The 18,126-nt window shown below is 43.1% G+C and overlaps 1 protein-coding gene across 2 annotated transcripts in view; it reads right to left on the bottom strand.

The window, feature by feature from the left end:
* The window catches only part of LOC118821776 (BAH and coiled-coil domain-containing protein 1), a 97,930-nt gene that overhangs the window by 13,759 nt on the left and 66,045 nt on the right, over positions 1-18,126 (bottom strand). For both annotated transcript variants that reach the window (XM_036590504.1, XM_036590505.1), the window contains 13 exons: positions 16,965-17,310; positions 14,635-15,534; positions 13,489-13,658; positions 13,163-13,299; positions 12,862-12,975; positions 7,761-7,887; positions 7,004-7,220; positions 6,671-6,880; positions 2,893-3,066; positions 2,166-2,413; positions 1,151-1,231; positions 852-984; positions 621-738 (listed from right to left, as the gene is read on the bottom strand). In XM_036590504.1, coding sequence (XP_036446397.1) covers positions 621-738; positions 852-984; positions 1,151-1,231; positions 2,166-2,413; positions 2,893-3,066; positions 6,671-6,880; positions 7,004-7,220; positions 7,761-7,887; positions 12,862-12,975; positions 13,163-13,299; positions 13,489-13,658; positions 14,635-15,534; positions 16,965-17,310 — 2,975 coding nt within the window. The remainder of the gene's footprint in view (positions 1-620; positions 739-851; positions 985-1,150; positions 1,232-2,165; positions 2,414-2,892; positions 3,067-6,670; positions 6,881-7,003; positions 7,221-7,760; positions 7,888-12,861; positions 12,976-13,162; positions 13,300-13,488; positions 13,659-14,634; positions 15,535-16,964; positions 17,311-18,126) is intronic.

Consider the following 18,126-nt stretch of genomic DNA (forward strand, 5'->3'; position numbering starts at 1 on the left):
CAAAACCATTTCATGTAATAACTTTCTGTGAAGGAGCTTTTAGAGGCATTAAACTTTTCAGACATCTGCTTCCTATCACCACCACTGTGAATTGCCAAGTTTCTCTAGAACAGAGCATTTCACGTCAAACACTCTGAATAACTTTGTTTACATCGTAACCATGTAATTATACTGATTTCCTCTAAATAAGTTACAAAAGCAATGTGATGTAATTTATTATAACAGAGTAAATATTGTCATCTTGCCAACCCCTTTCAACAACCTTCTTCACATCTCTCTGAAACACATCACAATGTTACCTGATGACACCCCAGTTAAGAACCACTACTATAATACCTTAATACCTGTGTTAAGAAGCTGAGAAGTTAAATCAGGTGTACTAGAACAGGGAAATATACCCAGAATATGTAGGAAATCATACATGAGATACATTTGAGCATATTAAAACCTTAGACTACATTCCCTAATGAAAGCATGGGAGCAAATTACATACATTACAGCTTAGAATAGATGTTAAGGCAGTGTTAGATCATACAGTAAAGAAGGGTATTCCTGTAATGTCTGCACTGTGTGTGTGTGTGTGTGTAAGAGTGTGTGTGTGTGTGTGTGTGTGTACTGACATGTCAGGCACATCCAGAGTTCTCACTCGAGCAGCATACAACAGCTCGTCCTCTTTACAGATGAGAACCTTGAGTCCATCGATCAGCAGCTCTTTGGTCAGCACACAGTTTGGAGGAACTGAGCGCAAAATGCAAACACAAAGAAAGCGCCCACATCATTATCACGTTTTAATCAAGCACAGTGATGCCACAGTATATTCTGACATTAAGGACATTATTGTCGCTGTTTACCCGGAGGATTCCTGGAGTGTGAGGAACAGTTGCCCCCCTCATCTTCATCAGAAAAGCTGCTGTCTTCACCCAGGTGGAAGCCATCGTCTGCCGCAAAGCTCTCAAGTAGACGACTGACTGCCCGGCCTTTAGACTGCACCACACACACCATGAAACACACAATCCAAGATACCAATTAGCACAAATGGCTTCTTCTCAGTCTTTGCTAATAATAGGCCACAATCGTCATTACAAGTTAAGTATTTAGGAAGGACTGTCTGACTCTTATTGTCTCAAAAAAACGGTGTATGCATGTGTACCTGTCTGAATCTGGTCCTCCTTTTGCAGTCATTGTCATCACTCTGGGGAGACTGGGCCACACCTGACCAGCAACTTTTTCTCTGTTGTATTAGAGAAATAGAGATGGATCAACCTGAGTTTTAGCTGAAGTGGGTGAGGTACAGAAGGCAAAACCCAAAATGGGGGTTACCAATCTTCACTACAAATGGCCAATTTTGCTGCAGGTGGATTAGGTGGAATCAGGTGTGCTCCTGCTTGCTTGGAATGAAAACCTGCAGCCACACCAGCCCTTTGCAGATAAGATTGATAAAATGACCCCTGCTCTGAATTATGGAGAACTCAAGGACTATTGTTGGGAACCTCTGACCTACAGTGATATGTTACTTCATCTCCTAACCCAATGTTCTTCAACACATCTCTCAAGGAAAACCAAGCCAGTCCACATTTTCTTCTGTTCACACTCCCCACACACCTAAGCCAAGTAATTCAGGGTTGGTAAACATGAATCATCAAGAGCAGAGGTCTTTAAATCCAGAGTTTAAACCCAATTTCCGGTTCTGGACTTTGTAACCAATAAGCAAACTGGAATAAAGTTCAGGATTTGAGGACCTCTGATCCAGAGCAAGAGTGAACTGTACTTCATTGGGTCCCTCGAGGACTGGATTGCAGGTCTTTGTAAGCAACTATAAAGAATGTCTCTTTGGCATGCAAATGTAGCCTTATTTTGGACATGGGTCACCATTCTGTAACCATGTGTAAAGACTTTCCTGTGTTGAATGAAGTGTTGGGCTTTGAGCCTAGTGTTGAACTGATATATATTCATTGTTTGTCATTTGTATTGTACTGCAGTATCCTGTTAAATTGCACTACATGTAATCTATGTAATGTTCACTTGTACTGTGTGGTCATGTAAACACTGGCTGTGTCTGGCATGTTGCACCAAGGCCTTGAAAGAATGCTGTTTTATTCCACTGTATATTTGCATATAGACGGATTGACAATACAGTTCTTGTTGACTCTTGGTTCTGTGCTTACCTTGCTAACCGCTCCTCGCAGCATGGAGCTCTTTCGTGTGGCCCTCCTCAATCTCTCACTGGTGGTGGAGAAGGACAGGAGGCCTGTAGGTTTGCGGTAGTGACCCGTCCAGGGCTTCTCCTGCAGCCTGGGTCGACCTGGTCTCCTCCTCACCCCTGGGGGCTTGGCCGCAGTAACAGGCACCGGCCTACAGGGGGCCTTCTTCTTCACCTTCACCTCGCCTTCAGTACCAGAATGAAACCGCGAGCCTGGAAGAGTTTGTTCAACAATTAGGGGGAAAGCTGTTGGGGCAAAATCATGTGCAGATGGCTAGTTAGCATGTTTTGCCAACATTAAAGCAATAGTTTGGTGATAAAAGGTCAAATTATACTATGTATGTCACACGGCTAAAATAAGAGGGGCCACCTCAAAGCCTGAATTCTGTCTGTGCTTTTGTCCATTTTTAGAAATAACAGTATGTTATACAGCAACAGAAACAACATAAAGAAGTCTAGCTATAATTACCTGATTTGATTTGAGGCAAGTGTGTGCTGATTTAGGCATGCAGTTTACTCAATTATTAATGGCTTATTGTCCTTCCATTACATATTTGTTATATTAGCCTTGTTCCAGTGCAAAACTAAAGACCAGGCATGTCTTGGCTGACAAATCATATTTAGGGCGAAGGAGAATCATATACATGTTATTTTTCGCCAAACTCTCACCTTAAGGACAGTTTGAGACTTACCATAGAGTTCCTGTCGCTCTCTCTTATTTTTTGCCTTCTGATTGGCTTCCAGTTTAACGACAGAGGAAGGGGAGGGATCTTTGACAATGTTGCTAGATGGGAGCTCCCTGGAAGATTGGGATTTGATGGTTCGTCCTTCATCGCTGTTTTCACTGCCCTCTTCTTCCTCCTCTTCTGTGGAAAGAAAACCGAAATTTCGCACTTTGTCATGCAGTCCCACTATTACAGCAGCTATGTTTCTAAATGTGCAGTTCTTTGCAAAAGTCAGAGACCACCATTCATTTTTTTAGCATCTGGGGGAAAAAAAGTAAGAGAAAAAATTCACAGAAGCCTCAACAACTGAATATAATAACTTGTTTAGTATTAAGTGTGTCTACCCTTCATCTTTATTACAACATCCCTTGCTTTCCAGATATTGGCTTTCAGTTTTTCAAAGAAATCTGCAGGGATATTTTTCCACATCTCCAAAGTTTAGTCTTATAAGTTGGTTGCATTTTCTGCTTCTCATGATCCAAGTAATCCCAAACACATTCAGTGATGTTAAGGTCTGGATTCTGGGGTGGTCAGTCTGTTGTTCTGAGAACACCATCATCTTCTTTGTACGATTTGTATGCCTATTTCCTTTTCTAAGTAACAGTTTCTTGACAACTGCACATCCCTGGGTTGTCTTCTCACACACTGCAAAAATGGTATCTTGGTAAGTAAAATGATCTTACATCTAGTCGACATATCTAATATCTCTCATGTTGAGATTGTTATAAGCTTATTATAAGATTATTTAACTTCTTTCTAGACATGTTAAATTGGTTTAAGTGCGACAGTTTTGGTGGTTTAACAGGTCTCGGCTGTTACAAGTCCAGCTTTCTCTACAGCTTTTCATGCATTTTTGAACTTATTTTTCTTTGACTTTCCCTTACCTTTATGCAAGTGGATTATTCTCCACAGAAACATTTCCTAAAAAATTAACAACTTGTACTTAATAGGCGATTTGACCGGACAATAAATGAAGAGGGATCTCTGACTTCCATCCAGGACTTTATGCACCACCTTCTTCATGTAACTGAATGCCTAAGCTGTACATATGTAATAGAGATGCAGTCTTAATTATATATTTTCTTTTGCAAGCTTTCTTTGCAAACTCTGTGTAGCATGTGCATGTGTTGGTGTGTGTGTTTGTGTAAGAAGGGGCAGGCGTTAATGTCCAGTCAGCTGTTGTGCGTCCTGTGAGGCAGCAGGCTGCAGCTGTGGTGGTGTGTCTGCCAGCGAGGGGCAAGAAGTGTCAGATGTCCACACACTCCGGACACTCTTGTCATTTACAAGCCATTCATCAACACCCTCTCACTCACCTCCACACACACACACACACACACACACACACACACACACACACACACAGACACACACACAGACACACACACACACAAAATCTCACACACTCTTGTCTTTCACTTGCTCACCATTAACAAATTAACATCTTCCCGCATGACCACTGGGGGCACACAAATCATACAACTCAGATTGGAGAACTGATGAATGTATATGTATTTTAAAATCCTAACACATTACATAAAGACTGGGTATATCACATCTTCCGAATAATTAATGTAGATTTTTTGGTGACTAAAAAACTGGGGATCCCATATTACCCAACACGTTGTCTCAGCCTCAGCCTTATATACAACCCCATTTCCAAAAAAGTTGGGAAGCTGTACAAAATGTAAACAAAAATAGAATGCAATAATAAGCAAAACAAATAAACCATATTTTAAAGGAAAATACTACAAAGACAAAGACTGAGAAATTTTATTGCAGGCAGGTCAGTTTAGTACCCACACGCTTTTAATATGGAGCAATACTGTTGTAATACAGGCAGAATGTGGTTTAGCATTATCTTGCTGAAATAAGCAAGGTCTTCCCCGAAAAAGACGTCATCTGGATGGCAGCGTATGTTGCCGAAACTTGTATATATCGTTCAGCATTAATGGTGCCTTCACGGATTTGCATGTCACCCATGCCATGTGTACTAATGCGCCCCTATACCATCATGAATGCTGGCTTTTGAACTGTGAACTGATAACAAACTAAGTGGTCTTTATCCCAGATGACTCAGCGTCCACGATTTCTAAAAAGAATTTCAAAGAGTTCTCGGACCACAGGATATTTTTCCAATTCATCTCAGTGAGCTCGGGCCCAGAGAAGGCAGAGGCATTTCTGGATCCTGTTTATATAAGGTTTCTTCTTTGCATTTTAGAGTTTTATCTTGCATTTGTGGATGTAGCGACGAATAGTTTTCACAGACAGTGGTTGTCAGAAGTGTTCCTGAGCTCATGCAGTGATTTCAACTACAGAATCATGTCTGTTTTTAATACGGTGCCACCTGAGGGCCCAAAGATCATTGCCAGCAAATACTGGTTTTTGGCCTTGTCCCTTACATACAGAGATTTCTCCAGATTCTCTGAATCTTTTAATGTTATTATATATTGTAGATGATGAAAAATAGCAAAGAACTTTTGCTTTTTTACTATTTTCAATAAAATATAGGGTTTAATTGATTTGCATATCATCGCATTTTGTTTTTATTTACATTTTGCACAGCATTCCAACTTTTTTTGGAAATGTGGTTGTATTTTGTATGCAAAGTTAGTCACAACAATCAGGATTTTGTCAGCTGCATTCTGATTGACTACCTGTGTGTCTGTGTATACACGCTTCCATGCTGCGGATTTATCATTTAGACAGGAAACCAAGTTTTGTTTTAATTCTAGTCAGCAACAGTGAACAGCTGCTTGCACTGGACACTGTGATGAAAAAGAGCCTTTTCAGAGCAAGAAATTCATCCAGTGGATTTTCACAATCACCTCACCCTACAAGCCATGCTAAAACAGCAGGCTGTGTTTGGTCATTTGCATGTCAGGCTTCCTGAAAAGGTAAGTAGTTCTTGACCATGTTTTGCCATGAAAAGCACCAGACTCTCTGCTCATCTACCCAGCTTGTAGTGTCACAAGCCAGACTTCTGCCTATTCTCAGAGAGTCTAGTAGGATTCGTCACTTAACATGGCCAAAGGCCATCTGACTGACAAGCAAAACAGCCAACCACAAACTGTTGTTCTTGCATGACGTGTAGAGACAAGTGATTCTTAAACAGGGCTACAAAAACCCTGCGCTTCAATAATAATCAAATAATGCCTTACAAACATAGTGCCTCTCATTACTAGTAGATTCCAATAGCAAAATAAAATACAGGTAAAATAGGTAACATATTTTTTCAAGTTTCATCATCTATGAATAGGATGCATTTGGTTACTGTCCAGCTTACACTTACATTTCTTGTAAATATGTGTAAGAAAATATCAAACGTTTTATATACTTCAACTGAAACAAACTTTAAGGGGAATTCCTCTGATTTTTTTACATTTCTGCATAACTCAACTGTTGAGATGTAAATAAAATCCTTGAGAGTGGTTTGATGCGAAATGCTTCGTTCTAGTTTTCTTTGGGGACTATTGTGCCTTACAGCATATTTTGGAAAATATGGATCTCAAAGCTACTGTAAATCAATGTCTCAGACATCAAGCAGTGTATTTGTAACCACTTCATGTGATATTTTTCTGTAAGGGAGCTTTTAGAGCTATCACCACCAGTTCTGATTCAGTGTTTTTTTTAGAACAGGGCATTTCATATCAAACCACTCTGAATGACTTTGTTAACATCTTAACCATTTAATTATGCAGACATTTAGAAAAAATGGTGGAATTCTCCTGACTCTAAACTGACTCACCTTGCTCAGATGACTCGCTCTCCAGCGCTGATGTCTCTCCATCATCCATCACTTCCTGTCCCCTGGCCCGCAAGATCTGTGCCCTGGGCTGTTGCAGACGGGCAGACGCTCGGTTTAAAGCTCCCGCATTCTTCCTCTTACCCTTTCTCAGCAACATCATCTCCCCACGGCCCTTCCAGCTGTCCTGAGCACCGCTGTCTCCACTGCCTGCTGAAGAGAAGATAGAAGACACACAATGTTAGCTATCAAGGAGTAAACATATTCACACTGTCATGCCTATTTTCATGGTACAGTTTTCAGCCAGTGATTGGAAATGGGACTAGAGGCTTTGACCTGTGTCACTCTGGCCTTCAGACTCGTTGGCTGCTGTGCTGGGCAGTCTGGACTCAGTTTTGGGACTCCTCTGGGATGTGTAGATGTGGGCAGCGGCAGAGCTGCAGGCAGAATTATCTCGGTCACGAACGGCGGCCCTGTTTCCGGAGGGTTTGGGTTTCAACTGTCCTACATGGTGTTCGTGGAGGCTGCTTTTTTGGCAGCACTGCATCTTCATCTGAGAGGGGGAGTTCAATAAGTTATAAATAATATATTGTAATGATCTATTCATAGTAATTTCAAGTTATCTGCCTCGAGATTTGATCACCACTTTTCAAATATGATCCTGGATGGTGACTTTACTTCGATCTCAGGATTATGCAGCTTTCTCTGTTACCGTGGTACGCATCTACAGCTCTGTGCATCATTCTAAACACGTAACGTTTCTTAATTGTTTATAGCTTCAGAGTAGTATCATCATAGTAGAATGCTCTTATACATGTATCCACAATAAAATTGGCTTTATATCATTGAAAACAGTGAATCCAAACATTTGAACTTTTGAACGGTAGTGTACACAGAAGGCAATAATGTTAAAGAAAGCAAAGGACACTGGGACATCACAGACAGCAGATGGACAGATATGGATAAAGGCTTTCTCAGAGAAGAACCTGAAGTGAATCCTAATAAGAAAGCATGTGGGAATAAAGGGAAGAGAGAGAGAGATGGAGAGAGATCGAAACGCAGACACAAGGGACACATGTAGAGGGACACTGACCTGTGCAGCTCCAAGACGGCCAAAGCCCCGGTTTGACAGCTTCCTCTTCTTCGCCGAATCGCCACTTCCTCCTCCTCCTCCTCCTCCCGACTCGTCCGCCAGCAGGCTCAGCACCGCCCCCGCAGACCTGTCAATCAAATGACGCCACAGGCTTTCATAGCTGCTTAGAAGGAGGGAGCAAGAGAGCGAGATCAGAGAAGGAGAATTAGACACAGCCTTCTCTCACTGGGCTCTAATAGCGCCCCTTCATTCCTCTGACGAGCAGCAAAAGAAGAAGAAGGGAATGGAGAGAGTGAGAGAAAGAAACAATGACACAACCTCTCTCGACCAAGGCTTGAAGAAGCAGGATCTGACGGCCTAATGTTGTTGTGTCGGATAAGAAGTCGGCACACTCTGTCTGGGGAGATCCAAACCCCCTCCCCCTCCTTCACGCACACACACACACACACGCCACTCACACAAAAGGAGCGGCGGCTTTCAAAAGATACAGCGAATGGTTGGGAGGCAAAGGCATTTGTATTCGGCGCCGTTGTTCTCGCTGAACATCATAGCACTCGGGCTGCATTTCCATATCAGTGCCATGGCGCTTCTGTCCTACAGTTAGCCGGGCCGCCGCGGGCGGGAGAGAATGGCCTCGCATTTCCCTGGAAACCTGCCCAGCGGACCACACAAACACACGGCGGGCTGCACTCGAACAAAAAAGATTAACCCTCCCTCCTCCTGGTGTATGGATGGCCCTGGTGAGCCATCCGTCAGGTTTGCCAGGAGGGCTCTGCTTAACCCCTTAAACTCTAGGCTTATTATTCACTTATTAATCACAAAGGAATACTCACTCTGGCATTTTTCAACTTAATCTCTGACTATTGCAGCTTCAGTATACAGTAGAGCTGTGCCACCCAACCCAAGCACGACGGGGCCCGACAAAAAATGAGGTTTCAGGCCAGATTCGGGCAGGTGTGTGAGGCGCAACATTGGGCTTGGGTTTATTTTCTGATAAGTGATTTATTTATGTAAGTGCATATGATTGTTTTTGTTTGAAGGAATGCAGTCGTTTGCAAAGGTTGATTTTCTAGGTGAAAATAAGTGAAAATAATCACATCCTCTACAGGGAAGAAATACGATTTACTATGCAATTTCTATTTTTAACAACTGGAAAAAATAAATAAAATTTGAAATGTGCTATAACCTTTGCACAGACCGTTTTATGTTTTATTTTTCCCCACTATGTTATATTCAGCAAATAAACAGTAATTGTGCATTAAACTGTGTGTTAACTTATTTTTACTTAGAAAATCAACAAAACATGTCATTTGACCAGGGGTGCAAAATTGTTGTACGTCTGTATGCCCATGTAACGTACTCTCACGCATTTTCTCTCTTGGGTGCCACACTCTCTCTCTCAAAAATCCACAAAAACTTGGCTAACGATCTCGCTAACTGTTCACCATGGACAAAATTAAAAGAAAGCTTGCTAAAGAGCAACAGTTTAGAATCCCAAATGAGTCAAGGACGTTGTCACTGTGGGAACATTATGACCTGGTCATTACACAGGATAAAAAGCCCCCTGATCACATACAATGTAGAGCTTGAGATAGCATTTTGAGCTATGATAGCAGGAGGATTGGCATGTCATATCTGCAGCGACACAATGACCCTGGATCTAGCTGTTCTGAGCAGTGCTAGCAGGTTTGGGTTGGGTTCAGGTTTCAAATTTAGAAGAACCAGACAGGCCTGGTCGGGTCTCAAAATTGCAGGTATCAGTCGGGTTCAGGCTTCAATTTCATGCCTGTGCAGACCTCTATGACACGATTACCACAGAGAATAATTTTGATGCGTTTCTGGTCCACTAAAGCAACTGCCCATTGTCTTCTATTATAAGTGAATTCTGAGTCAACAGGTTGTGTGTTCTTTTCTAAATGCAGGGAAAAGCACTTCATTAAAGTTTAATGAAAGATCTAATGCAGCATCTAGCACTGCTCCGACTAGCGCCAGTGTTAGCTTTAGCATGAGCTCATCTGAAGGGGTAGCTTTCATTGCTAAAATCTCCCCCTTATTAGACATAGAAAACCACCACTTCAATATCAAGTGACAAAATAATTTCCTTGGTTTGGTTAAACAAACATTTTTGTTCACATTAAAGTAGCCTACAATTTTGTCGGTTCTCAAACATCTGTGTCTGCTTGAATATTTTGTAAGGCCAGTTTATTTCTGAATTAAAAATGTTTCAATTATACTGCCGCATGTGCTTCTAAATATTTTTTTGTACTATTGAACATTTTAGTCTGGTAGTTTGACAGGCGTAACAACAGCAACTAAGAGAGATGGAACTTTCTCAGAATTCTGTAACAGGTCATTGTTAATGTTCGATCGTACATCTAATATGTAAGATATGTAGTTACAAACCTGCTGAAAACAACAGCAAAGATTAACATAAATTCCATGATGGTCTAAGCTGGGTTTTGCTGGTTTATGCTGGTCTGGTGCCAGTTTAGCTGGTCACGTTGGTTGATCAGCATACCAGCATCCAAAACACAACATATCTTGGTTTTGCTGGTGACCAGCTATGCTGATCTATGCCATTTTTATAGCAGGGAAGAGTGAGAAATTTCAGTCTGGAGAAGACTTTATGAACCTCTTGGTGCAAAGAGGGAAACCCCACTGGCACTTCCTCTCCTTACGCTGTGCTACTTGCATAATAGAAGCAGTGTGGTTTTGCACTGTTTGTTTATGTATGTTTGTTTGCATGTGTGCTAAATATGGATGTTTGTATGTGTGTAAGAGAGAGACAGGGGCTGGGGCAGTGTGATTGACAGGCCAGCTACAGAGGCTGCAGCAGAGTGTGTGTGTTGGCCCCATGAGGCAGGCCATGCCGCAGCACACACTGACACACACAACGTGACACAGCCCCTCCCTGCCGAGGGCGCTCACGGTGACTAATTAAACAGAATTGATTAGCAGAGAATGAAGCTCACTCTACACACACTGCCGACAAGGTGTCTGTCATCAAAAGGAATCACACACTCAAGCACACACTAACACACAGCCCTCAATCATAAGACACATGATGAAATGCAGAATGTCCTGTTTTCCAAACTCTCTTTATCCCTTAGAATTAAACAGGATGTTTTTGTTACGGTGCCTTTAAGACTGATGTGTCTTAATGACCTCTGTTCACCTGCTGTTCGAGATTAAAGAACACATATCATTAAAAAATCATTTTTCTCCCTTTTTCAAAATTACAGAGTTTAATATACTATGTAAACATTGCTGTAAACTCTGCAAATAAATAGAAATTGCCCACTAAAATTTGCAGAAAAATGTCTTATTTAAGTTTGTTCCCTGTAGAGGATGTGTTCATTTATTTTTACTTAGAAAATTAAGAAAACATATTTAACACTTTATTTTATTATTATAGATATATTTACTTGTTTACTTGGTTATCCAGAAAAATTGTCTTATTCTATTCTGATGATTTTGCTTGTATCAAGAAATAAGTATCTGCTAAAACAATAAGACCATTTCTTAAATTAAAAACAGACTTAAAAAATGTAAAATCAAACTACAAACTAGTTGAAAAATCTTATATTCTCACAACAAATCAGAACAGAGGTCATTAAGACACATCAGTCTTAAAGGCACCGTAACAAAAACATCCTGTTTAATTCTAAGGGATAAAGAGAGTTTGGAAAAGAGGCTTGTAAAAATACATTCAGGCTGTCAAGCATCATAAATAGACCTCAGGACAAAAATAAAATACAAGTAGTAAGATGCCCTTTAAGAACATGCACAGACAAGTAAATTCTACATGCTTCAGTGAACTGCATGCAATATTATGCAATATCTCACCACCACCCAACTCCAATAACAGTGAAAACAAGTGCTATCATAAAGCAAAACCGTGTGAATCAAACAGTAAGGCAAAACACAATCTGTAATGTGCCTGGCAACTGCAGCAAGACCTCCCCCACCACACAAACACACACACACACATCTACAACCATGTCCACACACCCCTCCCTAGCCTGCGGTGAGGGACTCTGGCTAGTTGCCCATGCGTCTGGGTGTCACTGTCATGCGGTATCACGTCGCGGCTGTGCGCCGGCCGGCACGGGGACACAACTACGAGGGCGGAAACAGAGCGGAGGTGACAAGGCAGCAGGACAGCTGGGAACACAATGGAACACTGCCCAGAGAGGGATGAGGGGAGAGAGGGAGAGAGAGAAAGGCCACTGCCCTGCCGCTAAGCCCCTCCAATGCTTGCACATGGGTACTGACGACAGAGCTAATTGAAAATCGACAAGCACTCTCTTGACCTGCATGGCACTGAGGAGCCATAGACATTGCACACACGTCTGAGAGCAGGCGTCATTGCAGCCTACGAAAGCCTTTGCTTATCCTCAGTCCTCATCTGAACTTCAGTCCATAAGCAGAAAAAACATACCGCATCAGTCTGTATGGGGAATTAAATGTATCTGCTTTTGCTGCTTCTGATTAAGATAAAGCTCTGCTTTCATAAACAAATACTTTCAACAGAAACCAGCTGTATGTATTACATTCATAATCATGCCGCAGCATCAGCTTCATTACAGTGTGTGTGTGTGTGTGTGTGTATGACCTCTTCCCCTTTTGACCTGAACTGAACCTAGTACTAAATGGCACATTCCTGGCAATGGACTAGATTACAGGAGCATTCACAGTGCTCTTATTACAAGCCTTTCAAAGCCTTCCTCCATAAGGCCTTCAGCTCTTCCAGCACAGCAATCCCACTGAGTTTGAGGATTAGCAGAGAGGGAGGTCTCTTTCAATCTATATATCTATATGTTTATATAGGTGCTGGTTAAATTTAAGCCTAAACAATGGAGCGTATACAAGCGTATACAAAGCAGAAGCTCTGCAGACCCAGTCTGCTGCCATGGCTTGCCATGTAATGCATTTCAGGCTCAGCGCTGATTAGGTTAAGATAAGACTAAACTGGACTTCCTTGCTGGGGTCAGACAAGTTCGCATGTTTCCTGTTTATAGTATGGGGAGCAGTCTGCAAGGATTGCGCTGATACCAAGGGCTTATCTGTACATTTGCATGGGGAGGAGGAGGTTGCTTACTTGACTTTCTTCTGTGGTTCAGGGGGGACCACAGGCCCTAGGCCTGGGGTGGATTTCCGCTTGCGTGGTCGGCCAGGGCCGCGGCGCGCAGGACTTCGAGGAGTCTCCTCTTTCCTGGAGAAAAAGCAAAATCAACGTTTGGCTAAGCGACTCATCTCCAAGTGCAACTTAAACATGTTTGACAGCATCCCAAATCAGAGCATTTAAGCTTTCATTGATGGCTTTTTTAAGGGGTTTTTGAGAAATACATGGATTTATTGAGGTAAAGGTGGTCCTTGAATGAAAGCAAAGCAGTGCTTACTGGTGGTCGTGCTTCCTCTGCAGCTTGGCAAGCTCCTTTTGCTTCTCTTTGTAGCGCCGTTGCAGCTCTGCTAGCCTCACCCGCATGGCCAACTCTTGACCATCCATAGTTTCCATAGCACCCTTTACAGGACACACCTGTCAACAAGAGGCTGTAGTCAGATCATTTGAAGTGAAAAGTACTGTCCTGTTATTCACCTTGTTTTAATGAAATGTCAATGTTTAATGTAAACATTGTGGATGAACAGCTCTGTAAAATGATATTGACAACTGACTCTGAGCTCATTGACGTCAAAGCCTTAGGTCTGAAAGTCCAAGTTTTAATACCGGCTCATGACGAGGGGTCCAATTGCATTTCCGGCGCAGGTTGAGGATCCTCTTGGTTGGATACTGCTTCTCAGCTTCTGCCATGCTGTTTTCCTTGGAGCCCAACTCCAGGGCACGAGCAGCTGCCAAGGTAGCTAGGCTCTGGAGATCGAAAATTAACTGCTCTTCTCCTGTTTAGTTCAAAGAAAAGAGGAAGAAATGTTCTATAGACATATCTATACAGTGGGTTTTACCATGATTCAAGGGTTGGGCTCATTTCCATAGTTTTCATTAGGGCAACATGGTCCTTGCTTTCATTGTTGTTGGAAGGACTATTAACATACAACCTTTGATTGGCAAAAGTTGGACCATCATCTATTTGACGGGCGCTGCTTTGTGAGATACCATCTAGATACCACCAAAGCAATTGCGACTCTAAACTTTCAGGAAACAACACCACATTAATGGACAAACAGGGATCATCTATAATGTATAAGATGTATTGCAACTCAAGCATTTCACTTTGTGTATGTCAAACATGCACTGAGAGACATGAGGTTGTTTAGTAATACTTTTCAAACGGGATCTTTTGGGACTAGTTAAATGCATTTTAAATGCATTAGAATGCTCAACAGAAACACAAAACATCCTTTTGTATGAAAAAAAAACTGCTTTCATACAAGGGAAGCTTTTAAAGCTTGGTTTTTTAACAACGTGCTAATGGGCTAATTAGCCCTGGCAATGCTCTAGAGCCACAGAAAACATCGACTGCTTTTGTGATCGCAAACCAAGTTTTTAGCGAACATGTCTTGTTCAGAGAGGGAAAACAAACCACTGCATTTGCTCTGCTTTGCGAGGAGTGCGCAGATCAAACAGGTTTACAGAAACAAAAGGCATAGAACTGTCTCCCTCAGGACAAAGAGTAATGGCAACAGCCTGGTTTCACCTCTCCCCTGGGGCTACCATCATTAAAGCAGGCTTTCAGGATACAGGGTTGCTCCTGAAAAGTAACCCATTCCTAAATCAACAAACTACTTTCTTTTCGAGGGAGGAATGTTAACTTGGACCTTACGCTGAAGTAGAATATTATGCATGGAGTAGTGGGTAATTCTGTAAGCTATACTGCTAGCTTGCTACGTAGAATAACAGCTGCTCACAAGAGCTCACCTTCACTGTTGCCTGCACTGTGGCGATTCTGTTGGAGCTCCAGGTCAGCTAACTCGCTAAGGAGCTCCATGCCATGTGTGCTGGGGTAGAACTGGCCACTACAGTCCTGAGGAGGAGTGGAAGGGGGTGGGGAAGGGGGAGGGCAGTCTCCACAGAAGGCTGCAGCGATCAGGAGCTCCAGGCTCCAGTAGCTTGGCACAATGGTCTGAGGGCATGAAGTGGCACCTACAGGAGATGGAAGGGCAGACAGGATTTGCACACAGTCCTCCACCTGAGCTTCCACTGCTATTTCTTCCACCACTACCTCAGTGGTTCTGTTTGGTTGGTGCTCAGCTAGACTGTCTGGAACACATGGATGCTCTGTATCTGGTGTTCTCTGGGCTCTTTGAGCTTCCAGTTCAGGAACACCATCATCATCTTGTTCTGGAATGACCTCTGTCATCTCCTCCTGGCAGCTCATTATAGAGTCATCCTTGTGGACTTGTTCTTCTGCTTGAGTGATGGGACAGTGTGCTGCTTCACAGGCTGAAGCTTCAGCAGGAGGGCATATGAGTAGTGTGGCCTGCTCCTGCACTTGCTCCTCCACTGCAGGCACACAGCAATTCACAGCCTCCACTGGGTCTGGTTCCTCTCTCTGCTCCAACACACCTCCTGCATGTTCTTCCACTATATCTTCCTCATTCTTTTCTTCCATTGGCAGCTGGGACTCTGGGATGGGTCTTACTATTGCATGGCATTCAAGCCCCTCCCCAAGGCTGGAGAGAGGGGTCGGTGCATGCTCAACAGACTCCAATGGAACAGTCTCCAGTTCGGCCGGCTCAGCCAATCGTACATCCTGAGGGGAGGGTCCACCTCTATATCCCATGGTGATTGCAGGATAGGTGTATTCAGGTGGGAGATCTGTGACAAAGAAAAGAAGCAAATTACAAGAGTGCAGCAATTGCAGACTTCCCCACGTTATTTGTTCCCACCACACCCACGCCTTCTATACCCATGTTGTTATAAACATCAGAACTATGACGTTGTGTGCAATAACACTCTGTCTTGTGTTTTGTTGTTTAAAAGAGAAAGAAAAAGGCTACTGGCCAAAGAAGCCTCACAGGCTGAAGAAGACCTTAACCATGAAGGGGTTGCGTTGTTCAAGTGGCCAAACCAAGCAGATTTGTAGCTGTAGTGTAGCGTTGCTCATGTACCTGAACACGACTGGTCCAGGCAGCCATGTAGCTGTAATGTAGCGTTGCACAGATAGTTGGCCCAAGCATCCTCGTAGCTGCGGTATAGAGCTGCCCATGCAGCTGAACAGCATTGGTTCTGACAGCACCACAACTGCATTGCAGACTCACCCTAGCAGCGGGCCAGGCAGCATGGTAGCTACTATATAGCATCAAATAAGCAGCCGGCCAAAGAAGCCATGTATCTGCGATACAGTGTCGAACAAGCAGCTGGTCCAGGGAGCCTTCTAGCTGTAATACAGCAACACTCAGGCGGCCATATACAGCATATGATGGGAACCAGTTGGGAGTTTCTACAATGCACCATTTCACACTAAACCACTCTGAATGACTTTGTTTAGATTTGATCACTAAATTATGCAGAAGTTTTGAAAAAACCGGTGGCATTCCCCTTTAATTATACATTGTGAACTTTGCAACACTCTATACAGGAATTCATCTGCTCAAAATACATTTTTGAGTAATATGGGTTAGTAGAGCCATGCTTTGGTCATTGCTATACTAGGCATCAGTAGAGCTGCAGTAATTCTGAGGTGGACCAGTGCTGCATTTCCTCAACTGCTCTGGCACTTTTATATCCTCTGGCATACTGTAGTGCTTAGCGAGGTGTTAATGATGATGAAAAGGGTGTGGACCGAGAGGGAGGTAGTGGGGGCGGAGGCCCTGGACGAAGTGTTTCTCGTCATTACCAAGGTGACGGGTGATGCTTGGGAGCTGAGCTGTCGGCCATTTTTCGTAGCTTAGTCAGTCATGCACTTGCCAATGCAGCCACCCACACACAGCCACAGAGTCTAAAAGCAGCCGCATTGGTTCTGCATGCGTGTTGAAAAGTTTGGTGCACATAACAATCTACATATGGCAATCTTGTTTTGGAGACACAATGATTGGAGCCACTTGTTTTTCACAGAAAAAGACAAAAAAGGTGGGTAAACAAAGTGTTGTTTTCTTTGAAATCCGGCAACAAATTCCACAACTATTTGTCAGCATATTCCTCTGGCAGGTCTATCAATATAAGGCCCTAGGGCCAAATAGAGTAAACTTAAATTAATCTCAAATGTGCTGCTCCAAGTCTACATTAGAGACACAGCTCATTCTTACCTGGCTCCATAGACTGAGGGTAGTCCTGTGGAGGCTGACCCTCTGCCCTCTTGTCCTGGGGTTCCAGTGCTTTGGGCAGTTGTGACGGAGCAGGGCTGATGGCAGGGGACTGGGGTGTGGTAGCAGCTGGACTAGCAGCAGGACAGGGGGTGGAAGCCGTGCTTTTCGGATGAGGATGCATGCAGGGCGACTGGCAGCAGGGCGACAGGTGTACAGCAGAGGCACTGGGTGGCGAAGAGGTCTGGTTCGACGCGCCATAGCCGTAAGACTTGGCAGGTTTGGGAGTCCGGGGCTCGGACAAGATGTCCTCCAACTCCATACTCTGCTCCTCTGGCTTCTTCTGCATCTGCAGTGAGTGGAGTTACAGGATTAAGGCAGAGCAAATCCATAAAAAGCTTCCTGGTCTACGCTTCTCTCCAAATGTCATAAAGAGATTTGGACAATTTGGTTAACCAAAGGAAGCTGACAAACGCTGACACCTGCCAAGTCACGCAATCACTTATCAATAGAAGTGCAATTTGGCACCTGTGCATCGCTGAATCAGGCATAAATTTAGACCCCAATGTCTACTGATTTTGAGCTGTGATAGAATTGCACTTGGTCTCATCATGCAGCACTGTGTCGTGTTTGGTGCTAAGACTGAAATACCCTTGAATCGTGCAGGGATTCTGAGGAAGCTCTGGAGCTGTGGGAGCTGTTGTGGTTTGATAGGGGGATTTTTCAGATGAAAACTCATGATTCACTGGCTCCAAATGCTGTTTACTCCCCTTCGCACAAAAACAGCTGTAGATCTCCATGAAGAGGATAACGGTCTCTCTTGGTGTCCAGTGTCAAACACATGCTCCCTGAAGAGGAGCCCAAATGTTTTTTGAAATGTATTGTTCCATAGGTCAATAAAGACACTGAACCCTATAGAACTGTCTTGCTAGTGATCCATTTAGAGACTTTGGCAATGTTTACCTCTTTTAAATCTGCTACCAAAGGAGTTCATAGCATAGTTTACATCACTAAGAGCTTACTTTTTATTTGTCTGATTTGTTTTTTGTTTTGTTTTTTTCCAAAAAGGTTGTTTGTGACTAAATTTATGAATCAGCTTTATTTGGTCAAGTTTGGCTGATAACTTGTTATTAACAGAGAACAGTAGAAACAACAGAAATAGCCA

Source organism: Colossoma macropomum, unplaced genomic scaffold, assembly GCF_904425465.1.
Source record: "Colossoma macropomum unplaced genomic scaffold, Colossoma_macropomum, whole genome shotgun sequence".
Taxonomy (NCBI): Eukaryota; Metazoa; Chordata; class Actinopteri; order Characiformes; family Serrasalmidae; genus Colossoma; species Colossoma macropomum.